Source organism: Artibeus jamaicensis, unplaced genomic scaffold (genome assembly GCF_021234435.1).
Source record: "Artibeus jamaicensis isolate MK-2021 breed Jamaican fruit bat unplaced genomic scaffold, CSHL_Jam_final contig_511, whole genome shotgun sequence".
NCBI classification, from domain to species: Eukaryota; Metazoa; Chordata; class Mammalia; order Chiroptera; family Phyllostomidae; genus Artibeus; species Artibeus jamaicensis.
The window spans coordinates 4,389,531-4,415,043 of NW_026521866.1; the positions used below are offsets into that span (position 1 = coordinate 4,389,531).

General features: G+C 37.2%; 1 protein-coding gene across 9 annotated transcripts in view; it reads left to right on the forward strand.

Annotated features, from left to right (window-relative positions):
- Positions 1 to 25,513, forward strand: part of CEP192 (centrosomal protein 192) — a 152,933-nt gene that overhangs the window by 61,118 nt on the left and 66,302 nt on the right. For all 9 annotated transcript variants that reach the window (XM_053668827.1, XM_053668826.1, XM_053668825.1 and 6 more), the window contains 4 exons: positions 491 to 617; positions 1,515 to 1,645; positions 11,459 to 12,293; positions 12,378 to 12,501. In XM_053668827.1, the coding sequence (XP_053524802.1) occupies positions 491 to 617; positions 1,515 to 1,645; positions 11,459 to 12,293; positions 12,378 to 12,501 (1,217 nt within the window). The remainder of the gene's footprint in view (positions 1 to 490; positions 618 to 1,514; positions 1,646 to 11,458; positions 12,294 to 12,377; positions 12,502 to 25,513) is intronic.

Consider the following 25,513-nt stretch of genomic DNA (forward strand, 5'->3'; position numbering starts at 1 on the left):
GGAATTTCCTGCCTTTTAGCAAGCTCATAGAACATAAACATTTCTGAAACTTTCATCCATGTCAGTAAGAAGGTATCTAATCTTAATATAGATTTTTGTATTTATTGCATACAATACTCATACACTATAAATTCCTGGAAGGCTGGAAGTTTTATCTTTTCTTGCTCATGTTTGTTAACACTTTCAGCACATAATAGATGCTTAGTAATAATTACTGAAGGAACAAAGAGTAATTTCTTGATTATTTTATTTGGGTTTCTTAGTAAGGGCAAGTTACTTGACAATATTCTGATAATTAAAGATAACTAGCAGTAAGGAAATAAAAGGTTCTGTTGGACTTTTAAAGTTCACCTTTACTAACTTAAGTTTAAATAGAAAGAAAATTATGTTGTGAAGTAATTTAGCTAGGTTACCAATATTAAATAAAACAATATAGGATTCCTCAAAACAGTTGAAAATTAAGAAAAAAATTCACATGTTTATTTTGTAGCCATCATTTGGTTGTTTTATTAAATCACCAGAGAAGAGAGAACCTGTTGCTTTAATAAGAAAATCTGATTTATCAAGAAGTAATTTGGAGAATGATACGGCTCATCTTAACCATGATCTATTTTCAGGTAATGAATTAAATGAAGGAATTTTTTGTAGCCTGTTTTAAAACTCATAAATTAAGTAGTTGTGTGACTATGTTCTTAATGAGTGAAAATGTATTAATATAAACCACTTAGAACTTTTTTAGTATTATAGATTTGATAATATAGTCCCACATTGCCTTTTAAACCTAAATGGGAAGTAAGTCATCCAAAATCCATGTAACTATGTTTGTAAAAATTGAAATAAGTGAAATATAATTTATTCAAATAGGCTAGTTAACTTTAGCATATTAAACAACTGAGTTAATGAATTATAGTTATTTACAATTTAGGTAGACTTTTAATTAGAGGTATTTTGAGATTTAGACTATGATGGTCTAAATATTTACCTATGGTAAATATTTAAAATTAAATTCTTTTGGTTAATATATAATGAGCAAAATGCTACTTTTTGGTAGTATAATGCGTGGGGCTATATAGCATATAAAGTTTAATAAGATATGCTCCAGTTCTTAAAGATCCTGTATTCTATCTAATAGGGGAGTTGGAATAAATAGGCTCCACATATATAATTAGTGGAGTTTCTACTATTGTAAAAAAGTAATCATTAAAAAAAATTCAGCTTATTGTGTATTTGTGAAATGTTTAGAGCTGAAAATATTGAATGAGTTTGTCAGTATTTGCAGGGGAGAAATTGAAATCCACTTTGTTCGAAGTTTAGACTGTGCAGAATTTAGTCAAATTAACAATGCTTGGTCCTTTGTATTAGTGACTGTACATTTATTAAGTTTTTCTGAGTATGACTGATACGTGGAGTAAAAGATTTCTTCCATGGCCATTATGTTGAGTGATCCTCAACTTACAGATTGTTTCTGTGAGATAATGTGTAGGTATAAGTTGAGTATTGTATATTTCCTACAGGAGATTTAAAAGAACAATCCAAGCCACAATTAAGTGAAGGATCAGTTACACTTCAGGCTGAAGAACTGGAGAGTATTTCACAAGTAGATGAAAATGATGTCACATTAACTACCAATGAAGGCATAACAGAGGTATCATAAGCCTTTCATGAAGGACGGGTAAACCCACTTCAGTTCTTGCCTAAGATCAAGACAAGGTCACATGTGAAAAATATATACAATATTTGTAGGGTGTTTTTCTTTTGTTGATTCAATTTTATATGTCCTTTAAATTTTTTAAAACATTTTAATCAGTGTAGAATGAACATATGAAATAGTTTATGAAACAAACTTTCAGTCACTGAGTTATCACGACTTGTATACCAGATCAAGAAAGAGCCAACAGTCTGGAAACCATTATTTGCCACTCCTGAACACTACTTCCTCCTGTCTGACCTCAGCAATATGTTAATGTCACCTATTTTAGAACTTTATATACAAGAAATTATGTGGCATGATTCTTTTTCTTTGTTTTTTTTCACACGTTTGTAGATGGAACTGTGTAAGAAGCTTGTTTTCATTACTGTGTAGTATTCTCTTATGAATATTTTTCACTTGATATATCCATTCTACTGTTGATGGATATTTGGGATCTAATATCTGTGTATGTCATTGTGACATGGTTGAATATTGTAGCTTTACAATTAAGTTCTGATATTCAATAGACTGAGTCCTCCCTTTTATATTTGTGTAAAAGTATCTTAGCAATTTTTGGTTGTTTGAATTTTTGCATATATTTTATAATCAAATTCTCACCTTACATGAACCAACCAACCAGCAACTCAGTTGAGCTTTTAATTTGGATTGCATTTAATCTATAAAACAATAAAATTGACATCTTTATAATATTGAATCTTCTTATCCATGAAAATGATACATACTTCAATTTAAGTTTCTAATTCTCTCTCTATTTTATGATCCTTTTGTGTAGAGATTTTTGTACATCTTTTGTTAGATTCCTAAGTTGTTGAAACATTATTTTCATATTATCTTCCTTAACTTCATTTTCCATTTCTTGTGGCTAAACAGAAATATATTTTTTAAATGTACTCACCTTATATTCAGCCACCACGCTAAATTTTTTATTACCTCTAATAAATACCTGTAGATTCATTGGTGTGTGTGTGTGTGTGTGTATCTGAGAATTACAGTTTTATTCCTTTCTAATTAATTTTTTAATTAAATTATCGTTCAATCACAGCTGTCTACATTTTCTCCCTGCCACTCTCTGCCCAACGCCAGCCGAATCCACCTCCCTCCCTTTCTTCCACTCTCCCCCTTGATTTGGTACATGCGTTCTTTATAGTAGTTCCTGAAACTCCTTCTCCCCTCGGTGCCCTCCCCCTTCCCTCTGGCTATTGTTAGGTTGTTCTTAATTTCAACTTCTCTGGTTATATTTTGTGTGCATTTTTCTTTTGATATTTATGTCCCGCTTAAAGGTGAGATCATATGGTATATGTCGTCCCTCACTGCCTGGCTTGCTTCACTTAGCATAGCTCTCCAGTTCCATCCATGCTGTCACAAAGGTTAGGAGCTCCTTCCTTCTCTCTACTGTGTATTATTCCATTGTGTAACTATACCATAGTTTTCTGATTCCTTCATTTACTGATGGGCACTTGGGTTGCTTCCAGCACTTGTCTGTTGTACATTGTGCTGCTGTGAACAGTTGTATGCATAGGTTCTTTTGCATTGGTGTTTCAGGGCTCTTAGGGTATAATCCCAGCAGTAGAATTTCTGGGTCATATGGCACTTCCAATTTTAGTTTTCTGAGGAAATTCCATACTGTTTCCACAGTGGCTGCACTAGTCTGCATTCCCACCAACAGTGTACTCGGGTTCTCTTTTCTCTACGACCATTCCAACACTCGTTTGTTGATTTGTTTATGATGACTACTCTGACTGGTGTGAAGTGGTATCTCATTGTGGTTTTAATTTGCAGCTCTCTGATGGCTGGTGCTGTTGAGCATCTTTTCATGTTTCTGGGCCCTCTATATGACCTCCGTGGAGAAGTGTCTGTTCAAGTCTTTTGCCCATTTTTTAACTTTATTGTTTTTGTTTTTGTTTTTAGTCTTCCTGTAGTGGTGTCATGTAAGTTCTTTATATATTTTGGAGATCAAACCCTTGTCCAAAGTATCATTGGCAATTATGGTTTCCCATATAGTTGTTTCTCTTTTTATTTTAATGCTGTTTTCTTTAGCCATGCAGAAGCTTTCTATTTTGATGAGATCCTATTTGTTTATTCTTTCCTTTATTTCTTTTCCTTTTAGAAGACATACTAGTTTAGATGTTGCTGCATGGAATGTCTGAGATTTTCCTGTTGATGTTTTCCTCTCAGATTTTTATGGTGTCACAAGTTATATTTAATCTTTTATCCACTTTGAATTTATTTTTGTGTATGGTATAAGTTGGTGATCCAGTTTCTTTCTTTTTTTTTTTGCATTTAGCTGTCCAGAGGTCCCAACACCATTGGTTGAAGAGGCTATTTTTATTCCAATTTATGCTTCTTCCCCCCACTGTCAAATATTAATTGACTGTAGAGACGGGTTTATTTCTGGGCTCTCTATTCTGTTCCTTTGGTCTACATGCCTATTTTGATGCCAGTACCAGGCTTTTTTTTTTTTTTTATTACAGTGGCCTTGTAATACAGTTTGATTGAGGTATTGTGTTCCCTCCTGCTTTGTTCTTCTTTCTCAAAATTGCTAAAGCTCTTTAGGGTCATTTATGGTTCCATATAAATATCTGAAATGTTTGTTCTATATCTGTAAAATATGTCATTGGTACTTTAATAGGGATAGAGTTGAATGTATAAATTGCTTTGGGTAGTATGGCCATTTTGATGAGGTTAATTCTTCCAATCCATGAGCATGGTCCATGCTTCCCTTTGTTTGTGCCTTCCTCAATTTCTTTTTTTAACTGTTGTATTGTTTTCTGAGTATAAGTCTTTTACCTCCTTGTTTAGGGTTATTCCTAGGTACTTTATTTTTCTTGTTGCTGTATCAAATGGGATTTTTTTCCCCTGATTTCTGTTTCTGATGTTTCATTGTTGGCATACAAAAATGCCTTTGATTTCTGAGTATTGACTTTGTATCTGGCTGTTTTTCCAAATTCATTTACTAGTTTGAGTAGTTTTTTGATGGAGTCTGTAGGGTTTTCTATGTAGAATATTACGTCATCTGCAAACAGTGACAGTTTTGTTTCCTCCTTTTCAATTTGGATGCCTTTTATTTTTCTTGTCTGATTGCTGTGGCTAGGACTTCCAGTATTATGTTGAATCAGAATAGTGAAAGTGGACATCCTTGTTTTCTTCCTCATCGTAGTGGGAAGGCTCTCAGTTTTTCTCCGTTGAATATAATGTTGGCTGTAGGTCTCTCATATATGGTCTGTATTATGTTGAGGAATGCTCCATTTCCCCTTTTTTGAGTGCTTTTATCATAAATGGATGTTGTACCTTACTAATTGCATTTTTTGCATCTATTGACATGAACATGTGATTTTTGTCTTTTGTTTTGCTTATGTTGTGTGTCACATTTATTGATTTTTTAATGTTGTACCATCCTTGTATCCCTTGGATGAATCCCACTTGATCCTCATGTATGATCTTTTTAACATATTGCTGGATGCAGTTTGCCAATATTTTGTTGAGGATTTTAGCATATATGTTCATCAGCGATATTGGCTTAAAAGTTTTCTTTCTTTATTATGTCTTTATCTGGATTTGGGATTACGATGATGCTGGCCTCATAAAAAGAGGTTGGAAGTTTCCTGTCTTCTTGGATTTTTCTGAGCAACCTCTGGAGGATGGGGGTTAGCTCATTCTTAAATGCTTTGTAAAATTCTCCTGTGAAACTTCCTGGTCCAGGGCTTTTGTGGTTCAGAAGCTTTTCGATTATTGTTTCAATTTCATAAGCTGTTATTGGTCTGTTTAGGCTTTCTGCTTCATTTAATTTTGGAAAATTGTATTTTTTTTTTTTAGAAATTTGCCCTTTTCTCCTAGGTTTTCAGATTTCTTGGCATGTAGTTTTTTGTAGTAATTTCTTACAATCCTTTGTGTTTCTGTGGTATCAGTTCTGACCTCTCTTTCATTTCTGATTGTGTTTATTTAGGTCCTCCTTTTTTCTTGATGAGCCTGCTTAAAGGCTTGTCAATTTTGTTTATCTTTTTTAGAAAAACAGCTCCTGGATTCATTGATCCTTAGAGTTGTGCTTCTAGTCTCTATGTCATTTAATTCTGCTCTGATCTTGGTTATTTCCTTCCTTCTACTTTCCCTGGGATGTCTTTGTTGTTGTTCCTCAAGTTCTTGTAGGCATAGGGTTAGGTTTTTTATTTGAAATGTTTCTATCTATTTTAGGTAGGCTGTATCACTTTGAGCTTCCCGGTCAGGACTGCTTTTGCTGTGTCCCATAAATTTTGGATTGTTGTGAATTCATTTTATATTGTTTCCCGAAACTTTTTGATTTCTTCCTTGAACTCATTCTTGACCCATTCATTGTTTAATAGCATGCTATTTAATCTCCATGAGTTTGAGTGTTTTGGGTGTTTTTCCATGAGGTTGATTTCTAGTTTTAATCTCTTGTCAGAGAAAATGCTTGATATGATTTCAGTATTCTTGAATTTGTTGAGGCTCGTTTTGTGTCCTATCATGTGGTCTATCTTTGAAAATGTTCCATGTGCATTTAAAAAGAACGTGTATTTTGTTTTTTGGGGATGAAAGGTTCGGTATATATCAGTTAAGTCCATTTCATCTAGGGCATTGTTCAATGCAACAGCATCTTTGTTGATATTTTGTTCGGAAGATCTGTCCATTTTTGACAGTGGGGTGTTAAAATTTCCTGCTATAATTGTGTTGCTTTCGATATCTTTCTCAGACCTGTAAGATGTTCTTTATGTATGTGAGTGCTCCTATGTTGGGTGCATATATATTTACAATGTTTACATCTTGATTGATTGATTGATTGATTCTTTCCTTGAGTATTTTGAATTGACCATCTGGGTCTCTTTTTATGGCTCTTTTTTTGAGGTTTGTATTTTTCAATATGAGTATTGCTACCCTGGCTTTTTTTCCTATCCATTTGCTTGGATTATTTGTTTTCAGCCCTTCACTTTCAGTCCGTTTAGGTCTTTTGTTCTGAGGTACATCTCTTGTAAGCAGCATCTGTGTGGGTCATGTTTTCCGATCTATTCTGCTATTGTGTGTATTTTTATTCGGGCATTTAATCCATTTACATTTTATGTTATTGATAAGTACTTACTTACTCATTGCCATTTTTTTATACCCGTGTTCTTCTCTCTTTCACTGTTTTTCTTCCAGTTCTTAAAGCAAACTTTTTAGCGTCTCTTGCAGAGCTGGTTTAGAGAAGGTGTATTTTTTCAGGCTTCTTTTGTCTGGGAAGCTCCTTCTTTGGCCTTCCATTTTAACTGAGCCTTGCTGATAAAGTAGCCTTGGTTGCAAGCCTCTGGTTTTCATTACTTGGAATCTTTCTTGACATTCCCTTCTGGCTTGGAGCATTTCCATTGAGAAGTCAGCTGCTAGTCTTATTGCGTCTCCCTTTTATAGTATTTTCTGTTTCTACCTTTCTGCCTTTAAGATTCTCTCTTTATCCTGAATTTTGCCATTTTAATTATGATGTGTCTTCAGGTGGGCCTCTTTGGATTTTTCTTGAATGGGACTCTCTGTGTTTCCTGTATTTGTGTGACTTTTTGTCTCATCAAAGTAGGGAAGCTGCCCATCATTACTTTTTCAAACAGGTTTTCTATCCCTAGCTCTTCTTCTTTGTCTGGTATTTCTATTATACAGATATTACTATGTTTCATATTGTCCTACATTTCCCCTAATCCCTCTTCATTCTTTTTGAGCCTCTTTTCCTTTTCTTGCTCTTTCTCAGAGCAAGAAATCAAGTGTTTTTTTCTACTTTGTCCTCCAGTCGCTGATCCAATCCTCTTCTTCATCAAGGTTGATTTCGATTTCTTCTGCTGTGTTCTTCAGTTCCAAAATTGTATTCTTCATTTCCCCTTGGCCCTTGTTGATAGTTTCCATTTCCTTTTTCATGTTGATGTAGTTTGCAGTGAGTTCATTGTTGTTAAGTCTTAGTTTCTGGTAATTCTCTGTGAGCTCATTGAGGTTACTTATAGTCATTGCTTTGAGCTCAGTATCTGATCGTTGACTTGCTGCTATTTCATTTAGTGTTCTTTCTGAGGCTTCCTCCTTTCCTTTCATTTGGGGATTGTTTCTTTGTCTTCCCATTGTTTGTGAGACTCTTCTTGTTTAGCCTCTGCTTAAATTGATCATTTCTAACTCCCTGGGTTTATGGCGTGAACTTTTATGGTAGAAAACCTGTGAAATTCAGTGGTGTACTGTCCTTCATTTCCTGAGCTCATCGGTTGTAGGCTATTGTTTATGTTGCCTCTCTGTATCTCTTTGGTTTTTTATTATTGGTAGGTCTCTGTTTGGTGGGTCCTTTCTCTACCTGCTTTACTGAAAATCACTCCATCCACCACCTCTTGTGTTCTGTTGTGCAGGTTTGGGCAGGTTGTGTTGAAGCTGGTTTCTTCCCTGTGTGCCGGGTTTTGCGGATTCTCTCTTGTTTTTGTTCAGTTGTGTGTTCTGATTAATTTCTCCACTATTTAGTTGTATTTCCAGGTATATCCTAGATTGAGGTTGGTGTGGCTTCCACTCCTTTCTTCACCTTCTTCTGTTGTTATGTGTTGGTGGTTCCTTTGTTGGTGGGTTTCCTCTTCCAGGAGGTATCCGTGTGTTCACAGCTTCCACCTACTAAGTTCTCTAGAGTAGCAAAGTCAAGTTTGTTCACTGTCTCATCTGTTAGCATGACCCCTCTTTGGGTCGCTCTGGTCTTTTCACAGTTCCAGATTTTATTTTGTCATGTCTGATTTTTCAATGTCCTCCACAAAATTTGGTGTCCAATCTTCATATATGCTGGGGTAGTGTTGACTGTTAGCCCTGTTCCTTGAAGATTGGCTAGGTGTTCCACCTGTGTGCAGGGGGAAGTGGACCCCACTCCCAACAATCTTGCCACCACCTTCCCTTTCTTTTTTCTAATTTTTATACCTTCATTTTCTTGTCTAGCTTTACTTGACTGCACCTTGGAACATTAAGTAGAAGTGAATATTTTGTGTTTCCTTGACTAAGTGGGAAAGTTTTTCGGTATTTTATCTTTAAATGTTAAGTACACTATATTATTATAAATTTAGGAAATTTCTGTCTAACATTTGTTTGTGAGTTTTGTTTTAGTTTTTACTTGTAAGGAGATTGAATCATGTCAAATAATTTTTTTTTATTTCAAGGATGTGACCATGAGGTTTTTCTTTTGGTATTGAGGTGAATTACATTAAAACATTTTTGAATATTATAACTACATGGATTAAAGACCAGAGACAGAAGTGTGGGTCTCTTAGCAATACAATTATCAAAGAAAGCAAAAAATTTGTTTGCAGTTTTGAAAGATAAGGATGAATTCAATTGCATTGTTGAATTTACTGCTAGTTTTTGGTGGTTTAACAATTCAAGAAATGTTTTTGATTATGTAATCTGAAAGTCAGTGGTGAGTCTGAGTGCTGATTAAAAGGCAGCAGAAGAATTTTTGGAAACTTTAGATAAACTAAAGCTTATCTACATGAAAATTATTATCCACAATAAATACTCAGTATGAATGAAACCTTCTTATTCTGGAAACAGATGCCTGAAAGGACTTTGATCCATGAGCAGACCAAGTGAATGTTGGGTTTCAGGGCTTATAAGGAAAGGCTGGGTCAGTGTTTCAGTGTTGCTGGCTACAAATTGAAACCCTAAGTGTTCTGGCCTAATGAGAACTCCAGGGCCTTCAAGTATAACAGTAAACACATTGTCAGTGCCCTATGGGAGTCATAAAAAGTCATGGGTGACCCAGTACCTTCTCTAAGATGCCCTCCTAAATAGTGATGCCAACAAAATTGAGAAGTAGTGTTTGGAGAAAAACATACCTTTCAAGATTTTGCATATTGTAGATAGCACACTCAGACATCCTTCTTTTATTGGTGTTCTTCATCTTAATATCAGTGAGGTGTTTCTCCAAACACCACCTCTTTGATTTAACCAATAGATCAAGGAGTTACAGTGGCTTTAAGGCCTACTACCTGAAGAGGACCTATTCTGAGGTCTTTAGTCTTTATTTCTCCATGCTGGAAACCTGCGTTGTATGGTCTTTCTCCCCAGTTGTTCCTCCTAGTTTATCTGCATGTAAATATGGGACTGCCTGGTCCACAGGCCCTCGCCTCCTCCACCTGGTTGTCCAGCCAGTGCCTTCACGCATATCCTCTCTGCTCCAGCTGCCTGTCTCCCCCCCTTCTACCAGTCTGAATGAATGTTTCTTTTCCTTAGTTGTCTGACTTCCATAGGACAACAGTTCTGTTTTTTTGGCAGTTCTTTTTTTTTTTTAATTTGTTGTCATCCTATTGGTTTTATGAGGAGGCAAAGTACATCTACCTATGCCTCCATCTTGGTCAGAAGTCCTTAGTGTTGTATTTTCCTTCCTTAATTATGTTGTAGATTTTATGTTAGATCTTTCATTTTAGGTGTTTATGTTTTGATTTTAGATTTGGTTTCAGAGGTTGAGCTGATTTAAAGATGAGCCACAGTCCTCACCAGGATCAGTTTAATTTTGTTTCTCCTTTCCTCCTAGGGTGTAGCCTTTTCTGGTCTTTTCCTAAAGTGAAATGTTGACCAGTTCCGCTCTCTGCTGCAATTGGAATATTCTGAACTGAGGTTTTATACCCTTCCTCTGATAAGATCAGCTTTGCTTAACTTCTTTTTGAAGTTTAATGAGCTACCTTTTTTTTAAGCAGCAGATCTATGGAGAAGTATCTTCCTTAATGGACTTACCTTTTTGTCATTCTTTCTTTTGAGTTTTTGCCTCAGAGTTTAATTAATTAATTAATTTTGAATCTCTTTGATGCCTTTTAAGGGGTATCTCTGAATATGCTCTCCAAATCTTACTGCTCTCAGTAACAGTTTGCATAACTTTGTCTGCTATTACTGGAGGCAGAAGTCTTTACTTGTACATCTGAATATTAAATTAGCTCATTTTTTTCTGGTTCCTTTTTAGTTTTCACCCATGATTTCTGTTTATATCTTGCCTATAAATTATTCCAACAATTTAATGAAATTATCAGGAACTGTACTTGGCTGTCACCCTACCACATTGGCTTCTCAATCTTCTTATCTTAATGTTTTGGTTTTAAATTATTCTCTGATTCAGGTTTAGCATAGTTTTACTCAAGAAGGTTTTTTTTTTAACCAATTGATAATTAGATTATATACATAATTCACTACTGGATTAAAGTTGTTAACAGCTGTCTTGTTTCTTTAGGATGTTCAATTGTTATACCACTAATTTCTTGGTGCTGTTAAATCTTATGTAGCATTTATAAATAAAAATTATATCTCTCTTTCCACTCCTGATCTAGCTGTCCTTTTTTAGTTTGCTTTTGTTTTAGGTGTGGTTGTTAATAACTGTGAGTTTGCTGTCCTTTCACTGTTCATGTTTTTTTAACTTCTTTTTCTTAGATAAGTCTCTTTAACATTTCATATAATAAGGGCAAGGGGGGTTAGCAACAGGTGAGTGGGAGGAGGAGAAGGGGGGAGAAGGTACAGAAAATAAGTAGCATAGATGGTAGATAGAAAGTAGATGGGGGGCAAGAATAGTATGGGAAATATAGAATCTAAAGAACTTGAGACACATGGTCATAAACTAAAGGGGGGAATGGTGGGGATGTGCAGTGTGGAGGGGGAATGAAGAGGGGGAATAGAACAACTGTAATGGCATAATCAATAAAAAAATTAAATAAAAAAAAATTAATATGTGCCTGTCTATGGACCTGAAATAAATTTATCTGATGTAAATTTTCTCATTCCTAGGACACTTTTTTCTTGAACAACAAACCCCAAAGCTGCAAAGGCAAGCTTCCTGAGGGTGGAGATTCTATACTCAGGATAAGCACGATTGCTTCAGCTATTGCAAATGCATCAGTGAGTGCTGATTCTTCCCAACTTGCTGCTGTGATTAAGGCACTTTCAAATAAAACTAGAGAGAAGACTTTGCAGGAAGATGATAAACAAAAGGACTCTTCAGTTTTGTCTCATTTCTTATGTAATGATTCGGAAAGAAGTAATGGATCCAGTGTATTTGATATGGAGAAATACCTTAAAAAAACAGAAATTAGTAGTTGCAAGAGTGGACTGGAGAAGATTTCAAGAGCTGATGTATCTGATATTTGGAAAGATTTATCTTTACTAAAAGAAGGGATGACAAAGGACATCCATACAGTGGACTTAGGTGCTTCTAGTATAAGTATAAGGGAATCAGAAGAAAATACAGTAGCTATTTTTTATGGTGAAAATGGAAAGAGTGAAAACCAGGAATCACTTAGAACAATAAATTCTTCCAATTCAGTTCTTACTAGTATAAGAGAGTGTGAGAGTACAGTGGTTGATGTGAAGACACATTCCATTGGTGACAAATTACCAGATATTGGTAACAGTGAAAAAGTTACCTCAATATCCATTTCAACGTCTAATAATTACTCATTAGTAAAGAGCCCCAGAGTAACATCCCTTTGGCTGTCAGAAGAATGTGAAGAAATGCAAAACAATAGAGGAAAACAGAGGCAAAATGAATATGTTAGTGAAGCAAGTAACTGTGAAAAGCATGTGACTTTTGGAAACCATTTCTTAATCCCCCCTAAAAATGTTGGTAAGTATCGGTAATTGATCACATTCAGAAAACTATGCAAGCTTTTTTTCCCCCATTTCATTAAAAAGTACACCTTTCTGATAGATTTGAAAAATCCTCCTGAGCATGGTGGACATAATTCAGAAGATGACCAGGATAGCTTCAGACCTTCCACTTCTCCACTGAGTCATTCTTCTCCTAGTGAAATTTCTGGAACAAGTTTGTCAGGGTAGGTACTTTTAAAAAAATAATAATACATGCTCAGTATAAGAAAGTTGGGCCCTGGCTGGTGTAGCTTAGTGGATTGAGCGAAGCCCTGCGAACCAGACAATCGTGGTTCGATTCCCAGTCAGGGCACATGCCTGGGTTGCAGGCCACTTCCCAGCAAGGGATGCACAAAAGGCAACTATACATTGATGTTTTTTCCCTCTCTCCTTCCCTTCCCCTCTAAAGATAAATAAATTTTAAAAAAAACATTCAATTTAAAAAAAAAAAATTTCAATTAAAAAAAAAAACGAAGTTGGGAAAAAAGTATCCAGAAGACAATTATAGGTTCATCATTCAAAAGGAACTATTGTAAGTTTCGTGAATTTCATTCAAGCCATTTTTGTGTGCAAATTTTTAATATTCTTGTTTTTCACTTATAATAATAATTTTCCGTATTTAAAAGATAATTAGCCTTGGCTGGTATGTCTCAGTGGATTGTGTGCTATCCTGAGAACTGAAAGGTCACCAGTTTGACTCCCAGTCAGGACACATGCCTGGGATGCGAGCCAGCTCCCCAGTTGGGGGTGTGCAAAGAGGAAAGTGATGGCTGTTTCTCTGGCACATTGATGTCTCTCTCCCTCTCTTCCTTTCTCTCAATGAATGAATGAAGATTAGTAATGTTACACATTGAATAGTGGATCTTTAGCGTTTTACATGCTTCTGGTAGATACAGGTTGATACTTACTATGTACTGTTTCTGCCATTTTAGTGATAGAGGAGGTGGATGAATTTGCTTATAAAAGTTTTCCTGTGTTTTGACCTTATAAACATGTAAACTGGGCTTTGGCCACTTGTTACCCTTTATATGACCCAGCAATTTGTGTTGAAGGAAATAGGTTTCTATTAACAGGGTTCCAACCTAGATGGGGAGCTCAGAACACTCCTGCTCAGAGCCCTTCTCTTCCACAAGACCCAGAAGTTCCCCGTACATTATCTATCCATCAGCCAGTCATGCAAACAGGTCTCCATCCTCTCTGGCATGTGCACTTGTTGGTTTCAGAGTCACCATCTTCTCTCAGAAGCTCTTCTTCATCTGGAGTGTGCTGCTCTCAGTCTCCGTGTAGTGGTCCAGGACCCAGGTGCTATGCATTATTACCCTGAGGTTGGTGCCCAGGGAGGCCCATGTCCCAACATGGGACTCTTCTTTCAGCAGTAGGCTTTTACACATATGGCATCTATGTATCTGGTGGGCCTGGCATCTTCCTGGCCCCACGAGTGTTCCTATCCATGTAGGGAGCAGGGCCAAAGGCCCAGAATATCCAAATGCCAACAGCCCAGAGAAAGAGCTTACACCAAGTTCCAAAATAAGTGTTTGACTTCTCAATACCAAGTGCCTGTACCAACAGTGTGAGAAAGAAAAAGCTTTTCTGCCCTTTACTTTATAAGGCCCTCCCAAAATCAGGGTGCGGGAAACCACTGAGAGTGTCTAGCTTTTCCTAGGGTGAGTCAGTATTTACCTTTTTTGTCAGCCCCTGGTGTCTTTGACCCTCTTTCAACTGCTATCTGTGTCCAGGCAAAAGTTTCCCAACCACACACAGGCGCACATGCATCTGTCCATCCAGGGTGGGGCATTGGGCCTCCGCAGTTCAAGCAGGGTCTGTTTGAACCACCCCTGCCGCTATGTCATGAATAACTCTGCCAATGCAAGCTCTCACAGTCACATTGTCTTTGTTTACAGTCTTTTTCTTTGCCCTGGGCAGCTGCCTCCTTCCACAGCCCATGCCTTCCAGGAAGGCATGAGTTGTGTTAACCTGTCTTTGTTATGCAGTGTTCCTTAAGTAATTTGCCTTCTGTTCTGTGGGTACCCTTCTCTTCCCACCAACATTTTGCAGGACTGGGGCGGGGTTCCCTTGGACCTGCAGTCTCCACTGTTTTCCAGGGACCTCTGGTCTGGTCTACCCAATTGCAGTTGGTTTCCTTAGGATAGATATTTAGAAGTGAAATTACCAGGTTGAGCCTATTTGAAGGCTCTCCATATTAGCAAATTATTTCTAGAGTGTATTAAAGACTTGTACTCTTAACTTCACTATGTGGTGAGAGTTTGGATTTCATTGTTTTGTGATCATAATTTTAAATGTAACTTTGGACTTTTAAAAATCTTATAGTATTTGCATTTTTAATACTAGTAAGATTGATAAATGCTTTTTCTTTTGGAAGAAAAAAGATTTTATTTTTAGGGAGAGGGAGATAGAAAGACAGGGAGAGAAACATTATTGTGAGAAACATTGATTGATTGCCTGTATGTAGTATGCACCCTGACATGGGACTGAACTTGTAACCCAGGTATGTGTCCTGAATGGGAATTTGGAATTGAACCAGAAACCTTTCATTTTATGATACAGTGCCTAAGCAGGTGAGGCATACCTATTCAGGCAGTAAATGCCTTTTTAAGAGTTAGAATCAGAATCCTGTTTCACAGATTTTAGGGACAAATTTATCAGGATACGTGTAAACTACTTCAAGTTATAAGAACTTTTTAAAATACAAGTTTTTGGAAAGGCCATAAGTTAACATTATTCAAAAGTTATGAATGTTTATAGGTATATGTGTGTATGTATATATAATTTTTGAATAGTGTAAATTGTTTAAAAATGTATTTTATGTGTATTCATGGTTAGACGCTCATGTGTGTGTGGGCATATTTCCTTTCATTATGCTTTTCTCATCTGCCTAGTTCATCAGTCCCCTTAACAGAGAATGGCAGTTATTAGTTTCTTAGGTATTGGTTTAGGGTTTCTTTATGCATTTATAAGCAAATATATATGTGTGTGTTCTTTTTTAGGTATGCTTTATTGATTATACTACAGTTGTTCCATTTTTTTCCCATTTTATCCCCCTCAGTCCTGCATTCCACCTCCCACCAATATTTCCCCCACCCCTAGTTCATGTATATGGGTTGTACGTATAGCTTCTTTGGCTTCTCCATTTTGTATACTATTTTTAACCTCCCCCTGTCTATTTTGTGCCTACCATTAATACTTCATATTCCCTGTACCTTTTCCCCGTTCTTCCCTCTCCCCCTCCCCACTGATAACCCTCCAGGTGATCTCCATTTCTGTGATTCTTCTTCTGTTCTAGTTGTTTGCTTTTTCATTTTTGTTTTGTTTTTTAGGTTCAGTTGTTGATAGTTGTGAGTTTGTTGTCATTTCACCGTTTGTATTTTTGATACCTTCTTTTTCATAGATAAGTCCCTTTAATGTTTCATATAATACGGGCTTGGTGGTGATAAACTCCTTTTACTTGACTTTTCCAGGAAGCACTTTATCTGCCCTTCCATTCTAAATGATAGCTTTGCTGGGGAGAGTAATCTTGGATTAAGTGTCTGTCTTTCAAGCCTTTGAATACTTCTTTCTAGCCTATTCTTGCCTAGGTTGTCTAGCATTCATTGCTTAGTTCTATATTTGGAGCTTTGATTTATTCTTTCATTTAGGCCATATTTTTTTTGTCTCAGTGTGCCTGTTATGTACTAGGCAGCAGAGCCTTAGATATTTGCCAGGGCAGAGCAACACACTTTGCATTGTGATGCTGTATGTAGGGGAGGGGTCCAAGTGGGAGCAGTGCCACTTGGTAGGCTCTCAGCCAGCTTTCAGTCACTTCTCCTGTTACCCACAAGCAAATTGGGCCCTTCTGGTGCTAATTTCCAGGGAGGCATGTTTGTGTATATTCTAGGACCCCATGGGTCTCTCCAACGATCTCTTCTATGAGGCTGGGAGTTTCTCTTGTTGCCGCAACCCCCATAAGTTTTTACAGGCATAGGTTTTGTAGTTTTACTTCACTGCACTGGAACCCTCGGTAGCACGGTGTGTCTTGCTCCCCAGTTGTTCCTCCCTGTTTATCTACAATGAAATGTGGGACTGCCTGTCCGGCAAGCTGCCACCTCACCTGGTCTGCCAGCCACCGCCTTACCGGCCTCTGTCCTCCAGCTGCTGCCTTGCAGTGAGACCTCTCTGCCCCAGCCACCCATCTCTGCCCCTCCTACTGGTCTGGATGAATATTTCTTCTTTAATTCTTTGGTTATCAGACTTTCATACAGTTTGATTATTCTGACAGTTGTGGTTATTTTTTTGTTTTCAAATTTATTGTTGCCCTTCTTTTAGTTGTGTGAGCAGGCAAAGTGTATATCTATCTATGTCTCCATCTTGGCTGGCAGTCCTAAATTTGGATACTTGTTCCCTTCTTGCCTGTAAAGTTTCTTTGAGTAATCAGCTGATAGTCTTATGGCATGTCCTTTGCAGGTAACGCTCTTTTCTCTTGCTGCTTTTAAGATTTTCTTCTTACCTTTTATCTTAGGTAATTTAATATGGTGTGTCTTAGTTTGTTCCTCCTAGGGTCCAATTACTTGGAATTCTGAGGTTTCTGGACATCCTGGAAGTCTATTTCCTTCGCCAGATTGGGGAAGTTCTTTATTATTTTTTCAAATAAGTTTTTAATTTCTTGCTCTTCCTCTTCTCCTTCATGTACTCTTATGAATCAGATTTTGGAAAGTTTAAAGCTGTCCTAGAGATTCCTAAGCCTCTCCTCATTTTTTTGAATTGCTCTTTTTTTTATTCTGTTCTGGTTGAACGTTTATTTCTTCCTGTGGGAGCGACTTCCCTCGCAAGTCTGCCCACGTGCCACGGATGGAAAGTAATAGTGACTGAGATATGATGTGATCTGCTTGGGGAGGAGAAGTGAGCAGTGGCCAGTTTCTCAGGGGAAAAGGCCAGCTGCGGCCAGTTTCTCCAAGGAGAAAAAGGCCTCCAGCCTCCTCCTCCAGGGCTTTTATTAGGTTTTAATACACAGGTTATTAGGTTCTAATACACAGGAATTCAGGGCAGCAAGGATCAAACAGTAGATAACATTTCAAAGAAATCTGAGGGCTTACTATGAGTCTGAATCTGTCAGGAACAGAGTTTTAGGGTTTCCTGCTTGAACCCTTAACATATGAATGAAAGCACTCTTAGCAGAGCAGATTTCACAGGTTTATCAGCAAGTCTTTGTGATGCCAGATTTTTCCCAGGACACGCTCTAGCAAGGCAAGGAGCTGCACCCTTCCCCATCAGGTATTCAGGCTTAAGGGCATTAGAGCCAGGAAGCGCTTCTCCGACAGAATATGGGGATGCAGGCTATCTCAAAGCTGGGGCGGGGGGCGAGAGTCCATTGCTCTTTGTTGCAGGCCCCCCCCCCCTTCCTACCATGAAGGCCTCCCAAGTGATTGAGTCTGGCTTAGGTTGCCCCCTGCCCTGAGGGGTCTTACCCATCATTGACTTCTGACCAAGTTTTGGGGGCAGGGAGAGGAAACTGAGGTTGCGTTTGCTACCAGAGACAGGCTTTGTCTCCTGCGGCCTGTACTCCCAAAGGTCGTCCCTTGCCCTTAGCCACAAGGGGTCGAGATACAATTCCTAGAACGATGGCAAAGCAGTCTACAACATCTTCTTTCTTTCCAAATTGTTGATTTGAGTTTTAGTTTTCTTTCCTTCACTGTTGGTTCCCTGTATATTTTTATTTATTTCACTTTTGTATATCCTTCACTTTTTCCTCCATTTTGCTACCACACTCAGCCATTTCGGTGAGCATCCTGATTTATCATTGTTTTGACCTCTACGTCTGATAGGTTGGCTATGTCTTCATCACTTAGTTCTGTTTTGGGGGCTTTGATCTGTTTTTTCATTTGGGCTGTATTTCTTTGTCTGGGAGCACCTGTTACATTGTAAGGGGCGGAGCTTAGGTATTCATCGCAGCGACATAACCCAGGTTGCTGGGTTGTGGTATTGAATGTTGGAGAAGAGTCAGAGAGGAAACAATGCCACTTGCTTGGCTCTTGGCTGGTTTCAGTCACTTCTTCTGCTATCTATAAGCAATTTGGTCCTTTCTGCCGCTGATTCCCAGGTGGGTGGGGATTTGTGAACGTTCTAGGACTGAACCTGTGGTTTTCTCCATTGAACTCTTCTGTGAGGCTGGGACTTTGCCCAGCCGCTGCAACCCCCACAGGTTTTTATTGCCCGAGATTTTGAGGTTTTAGTTTTCCACGGTGGAAACCTGGGTTGTGAAGTCTGTCTTGCTCCTCAGTTATTCCTCCTGGCTTATGACACACAGATGTGAGACTGCCTGGTCTATAAGCTGCTGGCTTACCTACCCGATCTTTCGTCTTGCCACAGATTGTCAGTGCCCTGGCTGTCTATCTCTGCCCCTCTTACCAGTCTGGACAAATGTTTAACTTCTTGGTTGTCGGACTTTCATACAGTTCAGTTTTCTGGCAGGTCTGGTTGTTTTTGTTTTTAAATTTGTTGTCCTTCTTTTGGTTGTGCGAAGAATAAAGGAATATTTACCTATGCTCCATCTTGATCATAAGTCCAAATATGAATATATATTCTTGTTGTCTGACTTTTTTGTGGTCAATATATGGTCCTTTACACACTTAATTTTTGCTATGTAGGATTACTTATTACAGCTTTATCTGTCTTCTTGTCACTTTGGACATGTGAAAATATGTTGATAGAATAAATTCCTGGAAATGAGATTGGTGGGTCAAAGGGTACATATAAAATTGTATTCATATTTAAATTAGTAAAACTCCCTAATTGCGTTCTGTTTTTCCCCCAACAGTATAGTAGAGATGTATTTTTCATAGCCTCACCAACAGAATATCAATTTTTTTGATTGTTGAAGTTCTTGATAGGTGAAAAAACATAGTATGTCAGTATAACTTTAATTCATATTTTTTGTGCATGTGATGAACATCTTTTCACTCATATTTATATTTCCATATCTGTCAAATAACTATCATGTTGGTTGCCCATTTTTCTCATGGACTGTTAGTCTTTTTTGTGTCCATTTCTAGGAGCCCTTTGTGTATTAGGAAGAACAGATGGTCCTTTATTTGGGATATGAGTTATAGTTCCTAGTTTTTAGAAATCTTTCTAAATTGTATTTTTTTACTACATAGAAAGTTCATTAAATTTAACTTATGAATTTTTTTCTGTGGCTCTATAAAGACTATTTTATGTTTCTATATTGAAAGATTTTAATAACTAGAAAAATTTACCTAAACAATGAAATTATCAAAAATGTTTAATACTATAAAATATATTGAAATTATATTTTATTTCGATGTTACCTATTGTTTTCCAAATTGCCCTTGAACTTTTGCATGTTCATCTGAAATGGTGTGGGTAAGCTAGAGCTAAATATCCCTAGAGATCTTAATTCTTTCCTATCAATAAGTCCTAAATGCCTCATTTTGAAACAGTTTTTCGTATACACAGTCACCTCTTATTTAACAGTTCATTTCATAGTTTAGAGGGTTTTAGAAGTCATCCAGCCCAACCATATTTGAAGATCATCTGACTTTGATGTCATCTACTGATTTTTCTCTTTCCTCTCTCCACTAATATTTGCCTATAAAATTATCAAAGTATTTATCTTTGTACTGTTAATAAATATGCTTTTACCTCAGACACTTGCTTTGCCAGTTTTGAAATGATGTTCTTTGATTCTCAGCCGTATTAGTTTCCCAATAACTGCTGTATCAAAGTACCACAAGTGGGTGGTTTAAAACAGCAGAAATTTATCGTCTTGTAATCTGTAGGCTAGGAGTCCAGGGTCATGTTCTCTTTTAAGCCTTTAGGGGAGGATCCTTCCTTGCCTCTTTGAGGTTATGGTAGCATGAGCCTTTCATTGGCTTGTGGATGCATCACTCTCATCTCTGTCTCAGTATTCATACGCTTGTTTTTCAAGTGTCCAAATTTCTTCTAAGGACATCATTTATGTTGGATTAAGGGCCCATCCTAACTTATTACAGTGGAACCCAGTTCTCAAACTTAATTTCTTCCACAAGTCTTTTTGAGAAGCAATTTATTCAGAAACTAAATCATTTTTTTATTAGAAATAATGTATAAGTTGTATTAATCCATTCTAGATCCTCAAATGATTCTGTTTAACCTTTCTTATATACAGTATGTGTCAGAGGTACTCTTTAATCTATAAACACTTTAAAAACAAAAAGGACATGAAATGTAAATGAAAATTTATCAACAAGGAAATAAAATGTAGAGTAAAAAATGAAAAATTTTGTACACTCCGGAACTTACCTTTATGTTGAGAGCTGTTGACTTCTGAATATGAAGAGGAGGGGTGGAAGGATGTTATTGTTTAGAATGAGACTCCCTTCTATAAAAACATCAGGTAGCTAGCTTGTTCTGGGCTTACTCAGCCTCTGTTTCACTAAAAAAGTATCCAGTGATGTTTTTGCCAGCGTTTTAAGACTTGCCTGAAGTGAAACACTGCATTGTCATTGAACATGTTTATTGTGTGGTTTGCTACTTCTTTGTCAGGGTGATATTTCTCAATAAAACTTTGCATTTCTCCCCATTTCTTAAGCATTTCCTTGATTAATGACGTAGGAATATCCTGTCTTCTCTTTTTATCTACCCTCTTTAATTGAACAAATTAAGTTTTAGAACAGCGGTTCCATTGTATCAGCATGAAATGGTTGTTAGCTTGAAAACCAAAGTTTTCTTCAACAATCAGTATAGTTTTCAATGAGCAGCTTGGTCCAGAACCAAATGGTTCAAGATAGGAAACTAGGTTTGACTGCATGTCTGAAATGACCCCATTTCCAAATAGTGAGGCACATTCTGAGGCACTGGGACTACTGTATTTTTAGGACTATAAGGTGCACCAGACCATAAGACGAAGCTAGGTTTTAGAGGAGTACAATAGGGGGGAAATTTTTGAAGCAAAAAATGTGGTAAAATATTTAATAACCTATGACCCCACCCCACCACTGCCCCTGCTTCCACATAAAGCAAGTCAGGTAAGCTATATTCAGACTATAAGACAGGCCCCCATTTTCCTCCCAAATTGGGGGGTGCATCTTACAGTCCAAAAAATACAGTAAGTCTCCAATGTATTTTGTTTTTAATTTAATCTTTATTGTATTTATTCCATTACCATTTAGTCCACTTATACTCCTCCCCCTCCCCCAAGCAGTCCACCACACTATTGTCCATGTCCATGAATCCTCTTTCCTTTTTGCTCCATCCCTCCACCTCCTACCCATCCCCTTCACTCCCCCCCCCTCCGCCACTAGCTGTCATCCGCTCTCCATCTATACGTTTGTCTCTGTTTTTTAGTCTGTTCATTAGATTTTACATATGAGTAAAATCATATAGTATTTGTCTTTGACTGCCTTATTTCACTTAGCATAATTTTCTCCAGGTCTACCCATACTGTTTCAAAGGATAACACTTTTTTTCTTTTTTATGGTTTAATAGCATTCCATTTTGTAAATGTCTCATAGTTGTTTCATCCACTCATCTATTAATGGACACTGGGGCTGCTTCCATATCTTGGTGAATGTAAATAATGCTGCAGTGAAACATGGAGGTGCTTGTGTTCTTTCAAATTAATGTTTTGGGTTCCTTCAGATATATTCCCAACAGTGGGATTGCTGGGTGAAAAGGCAAATGGCCATTCTGAAAGATGTGAGATAGTATTTCATTGTGGTTTTAATTTGCATTTTTCTTCTGATCGGTGATGTTGAGCATTTTTTCCTATATCTCTTGGCTATCAGTATGTCCTCTTTGAAGTGTCTATTCAGGTCCTTTGCCCATTTTTTAATTGGTCAAACATATCTTTTAGGGGAGCAGAGAACAACTCAGCACATAACACTGTTTATTACCAGTGAGAATTAGTGAACTTATTTTCATGTTTTCTCCCTTTCCACTTTTGTTTTAGTTACATAATTTCTACTTTTTTGGATTTATCAGTGTATTTCATTTACATTTTGATTTATCACAGTATCCTACACTTGTTTACTTTTTGTTCTAGAGTTAAATATATCCATCAGTTGTTTCTTCTCTTAATTGACTGAAGAATGTATGTCCTGTGGAAGTTTGCTCAGAGAGGGTCTGAGGGGGCAATATTGCCTATACTTGTTTTTTTAATCCTCACTTGAGGACATGCTTATTGATTGAGATGAGAAGGGAGGAAGAGAAACATCAGTGTGAGAGAGAAGCATTCATCAGTTACCTCTCATGTACCCCTACGGAGGCCCAAACCCACAACTTAGGCATGTGCCCTAACTGGAAATCAAACCCATGACCTTTTGGTTTATGGAATGATGTTCTAATCAATTGAGCCACACTAGCCAGGGCTCTTATACTCTTTTATGTTCAGAAGTTTATCTGTGAACTTTTGTAATAGAAGGATGGCATGGCTGTGTGTAAAATCTTCGGCTTTTACATCCTTTCCTTAAGTTTCTTGTAGAGATTGCTCTACTGTCTCTGGAAAATATGAGGCTACTCTTTTTGATTGCCTTGATCTTTTTGTACGCTAATATCAAAGATGCTTTATCCTTTAAGTCTAGTGATTTTTTTAGGCTTTGTTTTTATGTTGACTCTTCATAATTACTTTGCCCAGCCACAGAATATATGCTTCTGCTATGTGGATCCAAGTGTTATTTTTTATTTTTAAAAAAGTTGATTTGAATTATTTGTTAATATGTTAGTGCTGCTCCATCTCCTTCCTGCCTCTGGGAACTTTAGTAATAGATCTATTTTCCTTGACTTCTGCATTTATTTTCCCTTTGATCCTTTCTTTAAGAACTTTTTATTTTAGCATAATTATAGTTTCTTAGAAGTTGCAAAGATAATGTAGAGAGATCCTGCGTACCCTTCACCCAGTTTCCCTAGGTATTTACATTGTACATCATTATTGCACAATATCACAATTAGGAACTTGTCATGGGTACAGTGTGTGGATATTAGTGTCATTTATCATATTCAGGATTCGGTGTCTTTTTATCATAGGTGTGAATTTGTATAACCACCCTCATAATCAGAACTTTGTCGTTTTCAGAACTTTTCCATCACTACAGTGATCTGGCTCTTTCTTAATCTCTGTTTATTTCATTTGCATTTTATATTTTTTAAAGATTTTATTTATTTATTTTTAGAGAGAGGTAGTGAGGGAGAAAGAGAGGGAGAGAAACATTAGTGTGTGGTTTTCCCTCACGCGCCCCATTCTGGAGACCTGGCCTGCAAACCAGTTATGTGTCCTAGACTGGGAATTGAACTGTTGACTCTTTGGTTCACAGGCACGCACTTAATCCACTGAGCCATACCAGCCAGTGCTGCATTTCATATTTTTGATATCTTGATTTCTTAACAGTGTTTTCTGTAATGTCTTTTTTTCATAAACATTATGACTTTATCTTATTTTTTTTGGTTTTGATATTTTTAAGTTGTGTGTGAAAGCACGTAATAAAAACTGTAAGTAATATATATATACATATATATATATATATAAAGACTTTTATTATGATGATTTTTTTCATACTTCCCTTTTTTATATGATCAGAGAAAAATTGCTGGGCTGGATGGTCTCACTCTTGAACCCACCTGTTTAAATTCTTGTACTCCCAAGAAAATATATTTATTCATTAAGTATAGGAAACATATCTTAGGAAATACTAAACTTTCTCATGAATTTGGCGTATGGCCAGATATTTGGAATTCGGACATCATGTTTACCTTTCTAAAATGCCATGGAATTGGTAAGCTTACTCCATATAGGTAAGCTAGCCAAGTACCTGCAGTCTCACCTCTCAGCCTGGAACAAAACAATAGGGATCTATGACAAAAGGCTAATTTATAAGAGGGTAAATATACTCTGAACTAAAATTGTTGAAGAACATTAAGTGATGTTGTGTGGCTGAGTTGCTTAGCATACTTTTTTTGCTTGTTTGTTTTTTACTGCTATCGTTACCAAAACTGATACTAATTGAGGTCTCTTGGCCAGTATCTGGCACACAGATTAATTTGTGAATCCTTTCAAGAGCACAGTTTAGCCTACCAGCAAGCTTACTGTCAGCATTGTTTCCCCCACTAACTAAATTTTAGTATTTCACAGAATACATTCACATTGTATTTTTTTAACATATATTTTTATTCTATTTATTTATCTTTAGAGAGGAAGGGAAGGAGAGGAGGAGAGAAATATCAATGTATGGTAACCTCTCGTGAGTCTCCTGCTGGGAACTGGCCTGCAACCCAGGCATGTGCCCTAACTGGGAACTGAACCTCAATCATGTGGGTCGCAGGCCCATGCTCAATCCACTGAGCCACACCAGCCAGGACTCACATTGTATTTTTATTAGCATAATAATTAGCATACAATAAAATGCACAGATCTTAGAGGTTCATTCAGTGAGTTTTTGACACTTATATACTCTGATTTAAATACCACCCCTATAATATACATCACCCTTTTGACAACTCCTTGCCTTTTTGCAGTCAATTCTCCTCCTTCCCCCACTCCCACCCTGGTACCCACTTTCTGTTTTATATCACCATAGTTTAGTTTTGTCTGTTCTTGGATTGTATATGAATGGAATCATATACAGTCCACACGTGCTGCTAAACAGTGGAAATATGAGGTCTGTCCAGAAAAGTCTAGCCATTATTAATATAACAATGAGAGAGAGGTTTGCATCACATCAATTTACCTGGCAGCCAAGGAGAGTGGACTGGAATGCGTATATGTGAACAATGAGAACTTTACTAGTCAGTGGGGGTAGTAGACACTGTTGAGTGAGTTTGTGTACTAACTGTGTGGTTGTCCCATTCAAAATGACTGAGTGATAACCCTGGCTTGTGTAGCTCAGTGGATTGAGTGTGGGCCTGCGAACCACACAATTGCGGTTCGATTCCCAGTCAGGGCACATACCGGGGTTGCAGATCAGTTCCCTGCAGGCCAGTTCCCAGCAGGGGACACATGAAAGGCAACCATACATTGATGTTTCTCTCCCTCTCTCCTTCCCTTCTCCTCTAAAGATAAATAAATAAAATCTTTAAAAAAAAATGACTGAGTAGAACAATGAATCTGCATCCAATTTTGCGTGAAGCTTGAACATGCCATGGAAACTATTTGCATGATTCAGAAGGCCACAGCTATGGCTAACTGGTGATTGGCAGCTTCATCAACAATGTGCC